We start from the raw sequence: 12563 nt of genomic DNA on the forward strand, positions 1-12563 counted from the left end.
GCCAAACAAACCACACATCCACGATTTGATCACAAAATACAGTTTAAACATTATCATAAACCTGCAGTAAGGAAAAATGACCTGCAGATGGCACCACAGTACCCCAAAGCACACTACCACAAAGCTGCCTACAGATATCACAAACCCAAACATTTGCCTTGGGGGCTTTTCAGCTTGCCAAACTGCTTGCCCAGCCTATTTTAGCCAAATTGGAGGATTGCACACTTCACTACAGGTGAGGCACATATGCAAACACATTTGTAAACATGCACTGCTTTTTCGGTGATTACTTTGCCCCACACACACAAATGATACACCATTTGAAATGTAAACTTGCCCCCTTCAGCAAGAAACTAGCCAAACAAACAACACATTCACAATTTTATCACTAAATACAGTTTAAACATTAATGTTCATAAACCTGCAGAAAGACACAATGACCTGCAAGTGGCACCTCAACCGGAAGACATTTTTTGGCTCCTACTTATCAAACCAATTTATTGTATTACCAATCTACATATATAATACCTGTCTGTGTTCATCAGCTCATGAAATACATTTACATTTCACCAGCTTGCTTTTTCGGAAAGTGCCTGCGCCCCCGACGTCCAATGTGCGAGAATTTTGCATGGGCCAAGCTAGTCTCAAATGATTTCCTGACACCTTGGGGTTGAGGTTTACAACAGGTAAAACATCATTACCACCTCTTCAAACATTAGGTGATAATTTTCAGATCCGCAGGCCGATCTGCAAGTATCCGAAAATGGCATCTGAAATCTGCATGAGGGCCAACGCTCCTCTCTGTCTATGGACATGGTAAGAGGAACTTGCGACATTGCAAAACCCTAAATGCTATGAAACTGCCTGGATTACTTCTTGTAGGCCAACATGTTGCGGTCTTTCCTGACAATGTAGTAGCAGTTTGAATGGGCACATATAGTAAAACACAATAGAAGGTTTGAGGCGCAAGAGTAACGGAGGTGCAAGCTGCAAAGAAGGACACCACCATAACCGTCTCCTCCTACAACTAAAAAATTTATAAGTAAGGGCTATGATAACCATCTCCTCCTAGACACTAGAAACTCAGTCGAAAATCTGTCTTGGACAGACCTCCTTGAAGGGAAGAATAGGAGGATAAATTGGAAAATATCAAAGATATACCCAAACGCCAAGATCCTAAAACAAATCGTGAAAAAACACTGGGAAACTCTGAGGGACGATAAAATAATAGGGGAGAATTTACCCTTACACTCCAAGTTTACAAAAAAAGCACTCCATAAGAAAGATCTGCCGCAAGCTGCTTGCCACCACCATGAATAGTGTTGACAACCATCGGAGACATCGTCCACCATCTGCCCATGCAAGATCCACTATACCTCTCATCAATTGGGGAAAGGTAATTACTTTGACAGATCTACCCTCATATGACTATTGGTGGTCTTGACTGTTGGGCATTAGCCCTATGCATGAAACCCTTTGCTAGATCCAACATATGTTATTAATTGGTGAAAGGTAGTTATTCTACCAGGCTTATCAATCTACTGATTCCCAATATACCTACTGGTGTTCTTATTTATGATTATCAAGCATTAATCCTTTTGATTCACCTCCACTTGATTATCAGCCACACTCTTAGATTGCTTTATATCGCTCTAATCACTCATGGCTTATGTCGCTCTAGTCACTCGTAGTCTGTATCCCTAATATAACTGTAATATTTCCTCTAATATATGCAGATATTCTTGTGGTACATAATCATAGCACTTCATTACCCTTGACTACTTTACCTCTCTCTTGGGAAGGTACTTATAGCGCAAAACATTAATACCCTTTTAATAGGGTACGTATAGTACTCTTAATACTAGACATAAACACACCTCCTGAAGAAGAGGACGAAACGCGCGTCGGGGTGAGGGACGCGGCATTCATTCCACACATGCAAGTTAGCTTGGTGAGGTCGATTTTGAGTTTATTTTTGCTCATATTACTGGCGCATTATTTGTTTTGCACCATTTGGTTTAGCGGCACATATAAGCTATGGCTAAAGCCGGGCTTTTATGATTTTAGCTTAGTTCAAGCGCATTTAATAATGCAGTGTGCCCTATTTCTGTATGGTATATATTGGTCACAGAAACTGTCAATTTATCTCTACCTGTTGCTCATACAGTGCCTACAAGTAGTATTCAACCCCCTGCAGATTTAGCAGGTTTACACATTTGGAATTAACTTGGCATTGTGACATTTGGACTGTAGATCAGCCTGGAAGTGTGAAATGCACTGCAACAAAAAAGAATGTTATTTCTTTGTTTAATTTTTTTTTAAATTGTGAAAAGTTTATTCAGAGGGTCATTTATTATTCAACCCCTCAAACCACCAGAATTCTGTTTGGTTCCCCTAAAGTATTAAGAAGTATTTCAGGCACAAAGAACAAAGAGCTTCACATGTTTGGATTATCTCTTTTTCCAGCCTTTTCTGACTATTTAAGACCCTCCCCAAACTTGTGAACAGCACTCATACATGGTCAACATGGGAAAGATAAAGGAGCATTCCAAGGCCATCAGAGACAAGATCGTGGAGGGTCACAAGGCTGGCAAGGGGTACAAAACCCTTTCCAAGGAGTTGGGCCTACCTGTCTCCACTGTTGGGAGCATCATCCGGAAGTGGAAGGCTTATTGAACTACTGTTAGCCTTCCACGGCCTGGACAGCCTTTGAAAGTTTCCTCCCGTGCCGAGGCCAGGCTTGTCCGAAGAGTCAAGGCTAACCCAAGGACAACAAGGAAGGAGCTCCGGGAAGATCTCATGGCAGTGGGGACATTGGTTTCAGTCAATACCATAAGTAACGTACTCCACCACAATGGTCTCCGTTCCAGACGAGCCCGTAAGGTACCTTTACTTTCAAAGCGTCATGTCAAGGCTCGTCTACAGTTTGCTCATGATCACTTGGAGGACTCTGAGACAGACTGGTTCAAGGTTCTCTGGTCTGATGAGACCAAGATCGAGATCTTTGGTGCCAACCACACACGTGACGTTTGGAGACTGGATGGCACTGCATACGACCCCAAGAATACCATCCCTACAGTCAAGCATGGTGGTGGCAGCATCATGCTGTGGGGCTGTTTCTCAGCCAAGGGGCCTGGCCATCTGGTCCGCATCCATGGGAAGATGGATAGCACGGCCTACCTGGAGATTTTGGCCAAGAACCTCCGCTCCTCCATCAAGGATCTTAAGATGGGTCGTCATTTCATCTTTCAACAAGACAACGACCCAAAGCACACAGCCAAGAAAACCAAGGCCTGGTTCAAGAGGCAAAAAATCAAGGTGTTGGAGTGGCCTAGTCAGTCTCCTGACCTTAACCCAATTGAAAACTTGTGGAAGGAGCTCAAGATTAAAGTCCACATGAGACACCCAAAGAACCTAGATAACTTGGAGAAGATCTGCATGGAGGACTGGGCCAAGATAACTCCAGAGACCTGTGCCGGCCTGATCAGGTCTTATAAAAGACGATTATTAGCTGTAATTGCAAACAAGGGTTATTCCACAAAATATTAAACCTAGGGGTTGAATAATAATTGACCCACACTTGTATGTTTAAAATTTATTAAAATTTAACTGAGCAACATAACTTTTTGGTTTGTAAGATTTATGCATCTGTTAATAAATCCTGCTCTTGTGTGAAGTTTGAAGGCTCTAACTTATTTGCATCTTATCAAACCTGCTAAATCTGCAGGGGGTTGAATACTACTTGTAGGCACTGTATATGATGTGTTTAAAGGGGTGACTAGCCATTTTCGTGTCCCACAATGAAGGTTGCCTTGTTTGTTCATTACGTGTTTTTAATTTTTGGAATAATGAAAATTATTTTTATAATAGTTTTTTGAAATTGTGCTTTTTCTGTTCACCTGTTGTGACAATTATTGTTTAACGGAAGGGTTTAATATCATTGTATTTTGGATCTCAAATTGATTAAACTAAACATAGGAGCCGCAGAGGTAGCAGTAACACTTGGAGCATATGAAGGTATCAAGGCCCTTCTTCCACATAAGAAGATCCAGTATTTTTTTTTTTATGTAAAATTTTATTGGATTTTTTTCACTTAACATTAACAATAATAAAGCAACAAAAATTAAGAAAACATCAACAATCAAGGTCTATCCTTGATACGATATTGTATCCCAATAAGGAAAGAACAGTAAGTGATATAACCCTCAGTTGCTATATTTATACAGAGAAGTTGAAGGCTTTAAAGAGTCTATCACATGAGGGTGGAGATGTCACGATCCATTTTTGGATCTGTGTCAGAGTCTGGACTCTTATATAAACCTTTTTCCTTTCTGGCTCTGGGGGGTTAATATGGGTTTATGTCCCCGGTGGCCGCTGGTGTTACTATAACTAGTTGGTCGGCTGCTGAGTTCCCCCCCCCCCGGTGGCCGCTGGTGGTACTACATGTTTAGTTAGTCAGCAGGTGGTGACTACTCCCACTTCCCTTTATAAGGCCACCTGGTGCTGCTGATCACTGTTGGTAATACTGGTCATTTGCTAACCAACCTTGGTGAAGACTGGACCTACCTGGTGCAGAGGGGGTTCAGCTTAGGCTAGTTTCACATTAGCGTTTTTTTGCGCAGCGCATCGTGCGAAAAAAAAACGCAAAGAAAAACGCAAAACAAACGCGCGTTTTTTTAACGTCATGCGCATGCTGATGCGTAAAAAAAACGCAGCGTTGCTTGCGTTTTGCATGCGTTTTTGCATGCGTCTGCGTTTTTTTATGCACATGCGTTTTTAGGTGTGACATTTTTTCCATTGTCTACAGAACATTCTAGACTTGTTTCACTCAAAAACGCATGCGTAAAAAAACGCAATCGTGCGCAAGACCATGCGCACGCATGCGTTACCATAGACTTCAATGTGTTGTTTTTGCGCATTCCGTGCGCAAGCGTGCGCATGCGTTTTTTTGCCGAGACAGGGCGCACCAAAAAATCCAACATGTTGCGTCTGGCGCACCTGGCGCAAAAGACAAAAAAACGCATGCGCACGAAAACGCAAGTGTGCGCAAAAACATGCGCACGTCATGTTAAACATAGGTGCGCAGTGCGCATGCGCACGGGTGCGCACGATGCGCTGCGCACAAAAGCGCAAATGTGAAACCGGCCTTATCTGGAGCCGTGGTGATGCTGATCGGTGCCTTACTCTGCTGCTTGGAGCATTGGCAGCAGATAAAGCTAAGTTTTGTTTTTAGTTGCTTCAACCCCGTGGTGTCTGTTTTATATTTCCTTTTGTGTTATTGGTGCAGTTCACTTTATTCCATGTCTCACCTCCTGGGGAGGGGGTTAGGTGTTTAGCTCAGGGCTAAACAGGAGATAGTAACAGGTCGGGGACTTGGGCCTCACTACCATCAAGTGTACCCCCAAGTTAAGGAGAGTCAGGGCACCCCCTTTAGCCTGAGGGGCAGTTTAGGCACCCAGGTTCCACGTCTCCTGTTTCCCCGCAACTGCCCCGTGACAGTAGATTTGTTTTCATAGCACAAATTTTCTAATCTATTATAGAAAAGAGCAACAAAATCAATGTAAAGAAGAGGGAGAAAAAAAGGAAAGGAACATAAATGAGGGGAAAAGGTAAGGGGGGGGGGGAGAAGGGAGTCTCTCCACTTTATCCTCCTTGTCTCACCTCTCTGTTCAGGACACCCCCCGAAACATTTCAGTCAACTTGTAGACAACCCAGATTATTTTTAAGACAAAGTACCACTTTGTCAAAGTGAATGGTCTAACGATTTTCTGTTGTCATTTCTTCGTTACAGAATTTACCAATAAATTGTTTCCACTTTATTAAAAACTTCCCGGCCAATGTCTCTTTATTTAATAGTGCGTCATCCTGTTCTATTAACAGATTGTAATGCAATTGGGTCATCAAATCAGAGAGCTACGGAACAAAGGAGCAGAGCCAATTCTTAAGAATCAGTTTCTTAGCCAAAATAAGAATAGTCCCGTATGTATAAGTTTTGGAAATTTCTTTTCCTTACCAGCCTCCACTCCCTATTCATCCCAGAAATGTAGAATTGCTGTCACTAGTCAACGGTTTTATGTAGAGCTGACTAAAGCAGGGGTCAGACTAAACGAGATCGCTGAAAGTCATCGAGTTTGTGACGCAACAGTGATCTCGCCTGCGATCTCGCTACGTGTGACCTATCCTTCTGCTGGATATCGCTGTTCGTGCTCGAATGTCCCGGGCTATTATTTGATCGTTGGTGTCCCGCTGGCCAGCATGCATCGCTGTGTTTGACGCCGACGAGCGACCTCGGTGGCGACGCGGAACTCAGGGACGCAGGCGGGAGTCGTCAGAATAGCTGCTGTGTGACAAGTTCCCAACGACCGCTGAGGTCATTATACGGTTCGCTGCATCATTGCTTAGATCTGCCTGTTTGGCAGCTTACTAGCGATCATATAGCGACGCACCAGCGATCCTTGCCAGGTCGTATAGTTGTCGGGATCGCTGGTGCGTAGCTTAGTGTAACGGCACCATAAGTTCTAGAGCGAGGTCTTTGGGGTCAAACATTTCTCAGACAGCCCCAGTGTGCTGTAATGAGGCTATGTATAGATTAGTAATGAGGGCTAATCCTCTCCTCAAGCCCTAAAACTCTGCCCCCAGCTGAGGCTCAAATCAGCCAGTCAAAGTATTCGCCAGTGCTTCTCCCAAAGAACAAGTCAGCCTGCGACTTCTTTTCTCCCTTACTGTGTCCTGGGAGTGGCAGGGAAATGGTTCCCTATGACCCGCCCCTCTACGTCTCCTCACTCACCTGCGTCACCGCAGCCTGCCCTGGAAAGTCTGCCGACCGGTTCGTCAGGGGACCTCACCTTCTCCTCAGACAGCCGATTTCACGGTGTCTAGGGACCGCTGAGTGATCTTCAGCCCCAGGGATCCGTGAAGCCCGCGCCCAGTGTCCTCCTCTCCACCGCACCATGCACTCTGAAGCTGTCCTCACTTAATGGCGCTGCCTGCACCTAGAGCCTACCTGGGGAGCCATACATGGACAACAGCCTCTCTCCCAGGTAATCTCCCCGCTGTCGGCGTCTTCTCCCCTGCTATACCAAGCAGGATGGCCGTGGATATTCTTAAAGGGAACCTGTCACCCCCCAGGGCATTTTTAAGTAAAAGAGCCACCTTCAGCAGCACCAAGGCTGCATTCTGTGAAGGTGGCTCTTCTGTTTCTGACCCCTAGTAACGCTGAAATATCGACTTTTATAAATAGGTCCTCGTACCTGTAATGCGTCCCATAGGTATGGTGTGTCCCCCTGTATCAGCCGCCTACCATCCGTCCATCATGCCCCTGTCTTGTGCCTGGGCGCCGCCCACCATCCGTCCATCATGCCCTCTGTCTTGTGCCTGGGCGCTGCCCACCATGCCCCTGGGCGCCGCCACCTCCTCCTGTTTTGTATGCCGGCGCCTGCGCTGTGACAAGCATTCTCGGGCATGCGCAGTGCGCGCTGCCCGAGAACCAACATCAGGCCGCCCCGCACTGTTATGATGTATTCACACTACGGGATCTGGGGCCTCAGCAAAACGCAGGCGCAATAGCCTGATGTCGGTTCTCGGGCAGCGCTCACTGCACATGCCCGAGAACTCTTGTCACAGCGCAGGCGCCGGCATACAAAACAGGAGGAGGTGGTGGCGCACAGGGCATGGTGGGTGGTGCCCAGGCACAAGACGGGGCATGGACGGATGGTGGGCGGCGCCCAGGCACAAGACAAGGGGCATGATGGTGGGTGGCGCTCTGGCACAAGTCAAGGGGCATGATGGACGGATGGTGGGCGGCGCCCAGGCACAAGACGGGCATGATGGACGGATGGTAGGCGGCTGATACAAGGGGACACACCATACCTATGGGATGCATTACAGGTATGAGGACCTATTTATAAAAGTCGATATTTCAGCGTTACTAGAGGTCAGAAGCAAAAGAGCCATCTTCACAGAATGCAGTCTTAGTGCTGCTGAAGGTGGCTCTTTTACTTAAAAACGCCCTGGGGGGTGACGGGTTCCCTTTAGTGCAGCGAGGAGCTCTGCTAAGAAGCAGCCATTTTTTCGATCCAGTATTTTTAACGTCACACGAAGATTGAAGTGACGTTGGTGAGTTTTTGCATTGTGGCCCAAAAGATGAGGTAAATATTCCATGATTCTGTTCTGCTCTTTCCTCCTTAGAAACTGAAGTCACTTGCAAGCCTACAATCAACAACCTCTAATAACCCACTAGCACCTTTATGTGCCGACTTTTGAAATTTCGAGAACAGCGTTGGAGTATTGACCTTTTTCCTATTGAACAGTATATCTCACGTACCTTGTCTATCATGACTAATATAACTCTTTGAAGTCAAAGGCTTTGTAAGAGCAAAGTTCAGAACTGTGCCTAAACTCCCTGATATAACCAGAAGCGTCCTCATTACTATATTTATTCCACCTCCTAGAATGATGGAAGCCGTAGATCTGAAGGAAGAACTGACCTGCTCCATCTGTAAGTCCATTTTTAAGGACCCTGTCTCTTTGAGATGTGGACACAACTTCTGTCGGGAGTGTATTGATCGTCTGCTGGGTGAACAGGACTCCACTCGGATATATAAATGCCCTCACTGCAATGAAATATTTAGTGAGAGGCCATCGCCACAGGGGAACGTCACTCTCCGCAGCATAGCAGAACGTTTGATGTCTACCAAGCAAGAGCAGAAAGAGGTGGAAGAGATGATCATCTGCGATTACTGCTTTCATTCGTCTGTATCTGCCATTAAGTCTTGCCTACTGTGTGAAGCTTCTCTATGTGAGAATCACCTAAGAGTACACAGCAAGGCCCCAGAACACATCTTATGCAATCCCAGCTCATCCCCAGAGATCAAAAAATGTCCTATTCACAACGAAATCTTTAAGTATTACTGCTCCAAGGACAATGACTGCATTTGCGTGTCTTGCTCTCTGGTTGGAAATCACAAAGGACATGAGTTGGAGCTCCTACCTGATGCTGCGTATAACATGAAGACAGAGCTAGAAAATATCCAGGAGAACCTCACCAAAATGAAAAATGAGGCTGAGGAGAAACTCAAGATCCTACAAGACCGCAAGGCAAAATTTCCAGAGAGAGCTGCTGAAATAAATAAGACACAAACGGACATCATACAAAACATTCGAAATAAGCTCGACCTGCTACAAATCCAGGTTCTAAGTGAGACCTCACGTCAAGAAGAGCAAGCGTCGCTATCACTCTCTAGTAAGATCCACCAATTGGAAAAAGACAGAGATGACCTATCCGCTGAAATCAGCAATATCGAGGAGATTTGCGATATGACTGATCCATTAACAGTCTTACAAGAAGGTGCCTTCTATTTTCAGAAGGGAGATACAAAAGATGAGGAAGGAGTAGGTGGAAACTTGGCACCTACCCCTACCAGAAAAGTACATTCTAGGTCATGCCGAACCAACACTGGGTCACATGAAAATACCTCTAATCTCAAGGGAGTCGTGTTTGGCCATGTCGGGTTGACCACATCAGCCCACTATCCAGATATCCATTCGGTTGGAAACTTTGACGAAAGTGTGATCTGTGAGATGTTACACACTACGCTCTTCGATATAGTGATGAGTATTAATAACGACCTTTACTGCCATGAAGCTATTGGTTTGACACTGGACGCTGAAACGTCTTCTAATAATGTTTCCTTATCAGGTGACTTCAAGTCGGCGTCCAGAACTGAGAACAGTCAAACTCTTTATGAACACGCAAAGAGATTTACCACCCATCCCCAGGTGTTAAGCACCATGAGTTTTTCAGGTCGGCAATACTGGGAGGTGGAAACCAGTGGGACAAATTACTGGATGATAGGGATGTGCTATCCCAGTATGGAGAGAAATGGACCAAAGTCCTGGGTGGGGGCTAACCAAAAATCCTGGGCATTAAAGAGAGAATACAATCGATATTCTGTGAGTCATGATGGAAAAGTCATCTTCTTGACAAAACAGAGTTCTGCCAATAGAATCAGAATTTACCTGGATTATGACGCCGGGCGTCTATCGTTCTATGAGCTTTGTCACCCATTGCAACTTCTACACACTTTCAAGACCACCTTTACTGAGCCCCTCCATGTTGTCTTCTGCGTGTGGAACCAATCCTGGTTAAGACTCCGGAGCTAGGGACAACCTCGTCACAACAGCAGAAGCTACTACAAAATTCACAGTTAATTATCGAAACTCCTCAAATTATGCTTCTTTCTTTTGGTTGGAAAATATTCCAGAGAGGAACTTGATAGAAGAAGGAGACTCATGGACTTAAAGCGATGGTCTCGGTTCCGAATGTGGAGGTGAGCGGCGCCGATGATGTCGCGTCTACACGTTCCGTGTCGTGAAAAGGACAGGTTGATTACGGTAAATTGACGATCATGCATGACCATTGACAAGTATAAAGATACAACGGCTACCTCTGATAGCTGGAGTGGTGCTGGACAGTCCTCTTAAAGGGGTGGTCCAGAATTAAGCCTTGGGTCACACCTGTTCATAGGTTGTATGCAATATTGCAGCTGAGCTCCCGGACTTAAAGTTGACTTGTGACACCACAATCGACCCATATACAGGGAGTTTTTGTGATCCACAATGCCATACTTCCAGAATATAGAGTGCTATGATAAATTGTTGGCAGCCTGCAGCCACCAGTGGATGGACAACATCTTTATAATTGAGTTCCTTTGTTGAAATGTATGCAGTGAACTCTAAATCTCAGTCCAGAGGTTGCTACAGGAAGATCGCAGGGGATTTGGAACTGTGTTTCAGAAATATTAAATTTACAAATGAATAAAATGATTCTATCTCCAGTATCCTGCAAGACTAGTAGCGGTTATTATAAGAGTATATTGAGAAATCCAACATCTAGAACAAAAGTGCAGTGCTGTGTATATATAGAGGACAGGAGGAGGGGTACAGTGCTGTGTATATATAGAGGACAGGAGGAGTGGTACTGTGCTGTGTATATATAGAGGACAGGAGGAGGGGTACAGTGCTGTGTATATATAGAGGACAGGAGGAGTGGTACTGTGCTGTGTATATATAGAGGACAGGAGGAGGGGTACAGTGCTGTGTATATATAGAGGACAGGAGGAGTGGTACTGTGCTGTGTATATATAGAGGACAGGAGGAGGGGTACAGTGCTGTGTATATATAGAGGACAGGAGGAGTGGTACTGTGCTGTGTATATATAGAGGACAGGAGGAGTGGTACTGTGCTGTGTATATATAAAGGAGGAGTGGTACTGTGCAGTGTATATATAAAGGACAGGAGGAGTGGTACTGTGCAGTGTATATATACAGGACAGGAGGAGTGGTACTGTGCAGTGTATATATACAGGAGGAGTGGTACTGTGCTGTGTATATATACAGGAGGAGTGGTACTGTGCAGTGTATATATACAGGAGTGGTACTGTGCAGTGTATATATACAGGACAGGAGGAGTGTTACTGAGCAGTGTATATATACAGGACAGGAGGAGTGGTACTGTGCTGTGTATATATAAAGGAGGAGTGGTACTGTGCAGTGTATATATAAAGGACAGGAGGAGTGGTACTGTGCAGTGTATATATACAGGACAGGAGGAGTGGTACTGTGCAGTGTATATATACAGGAGGAGTGGTACTGTGCTGTGTATATATACAGGAGGAGTGGTACTGTGCAGTGTATATATACAGGAGTGGTACTGTGCAGTGTATATATACAGGACAGGAGGAGTGTTACTGAGCAGTGTATATATACAGGACAGGAGGAGTGGTACTGTGCTGTGTATATATAGAGGACAGGAGGAGTGGTACTGTGCTGTGTATATATACAGGAGGAGTGGTACTGTGCAGTGTATATATACAGGACAGGAGGAGTGGTACTGTGCAGTGTATATATACAGGACAGGAGGAGTGGTACTGTGCAGTGTATATATACAGGAGGAGTGGTACTGTGCTGTGTATATATACAGGAGGAGTGGTATTGTGCAGTGTATATATACAGGAGTGGTACTGTGCAGTGTATATATACAGGACAGGAGGAGTGTTACTGTGCAGTGTATATATACAGGACAGGAGGAGTGGTACTGTGCTATGTATATATAGAGGACAGGAGGAGTGGTGCTGTGCAGTGTATATATACAGGACAGGAGGAGTGGTACTGTGCAGTGTATATATACAGGACAGGAGGAGTGGTACTGTGCAGTATATATATACAGGACAGGAGGAGTGGTACTGTGCAGTGTATATATACAGGAGGAGTGGTACTGTGCTGTGTATATATAGAGGACAGGAGGAGTGTTACTGTGCAGTGTATATATACAGGACAGGAGGAGTGGTACTGTGCTGTGTATATATAGAGGACAGGAGGAGTGGTGCTGTGCAGTGTATATATACAATACAGGAGGAGTGGTGCTGTGCAGTGTATATATACAGGACAGGAGGAGTGGTACTGTGCAGTGTATATATAGAGGACAGGAGGAGTGGTACTGTGCAGTGTATATATAGAGGACAGGAGGAGTGGTACTGTGCAGTGTATATATAGAGGACAGGAGGA

General features: G+C 45.1%; 2 protein-coding genes across 2 annotated transcripts in view; both read left to right on the forward strand.

Annotated features, from left to right (window-relative positions):
• Positions 1-6770: 6770 nt before the first annotated feature.
• Positions 6771-10161, forward strand: LOC141093992 (E3 ubiquitin/ISG15 ligase TRIM25-like). Its single transcript, XM_073579666.1, has 2 exons — positions 6771-7040; positions 8188-10161. The coding sequence occupies exon 2, from the start codon at positions 8452-8454 to the stop codon at positions 10159-10161; it is 1710 nt and encodes a 569-aa protein (XP_073435767.1). The 5' UTR covers positions 6771-7040; positions 8188-8451.
• A 32-nt stretch (positions 10162-10193) lies between these two features.
• The window catches only part of LOC141093993 (ketosamine-3-kinase-like), a 71067-nt gene continuing 68697 nt past the window's right edge, over positions 10194-12563 (forward strand). Inside the window, exon 1 of the mRNA XM_073579668.1 lies at positions 10194-10328. Coding sequence (XP_073435769.1) covers positions 10305-10328 — 24 coding nt within the window. The 5' untranslated portion in view covers positions 10194-10304. The remainder of the gene's footprint in view (positions 10329-12563) is intronic.

Source organism: Dendrobates tinctorius, unplaced genomic scaffold (genome assembly GCF_039654945.1).
Source record: "Dendrobates tinctorius isolate UK_male_01 unplaced genomic scaffold, ASM3965494v1 ptg000063l, whole genome shotgun sequence".
In the NCBI taxonomy this organism is placed as follows: domain Eukaryota; kingdom Metazoa; phylum Chordata; class Amphibia; order Anura; family Dendrobatidae; genus Dendrobates; species Dendrobates tinctorius.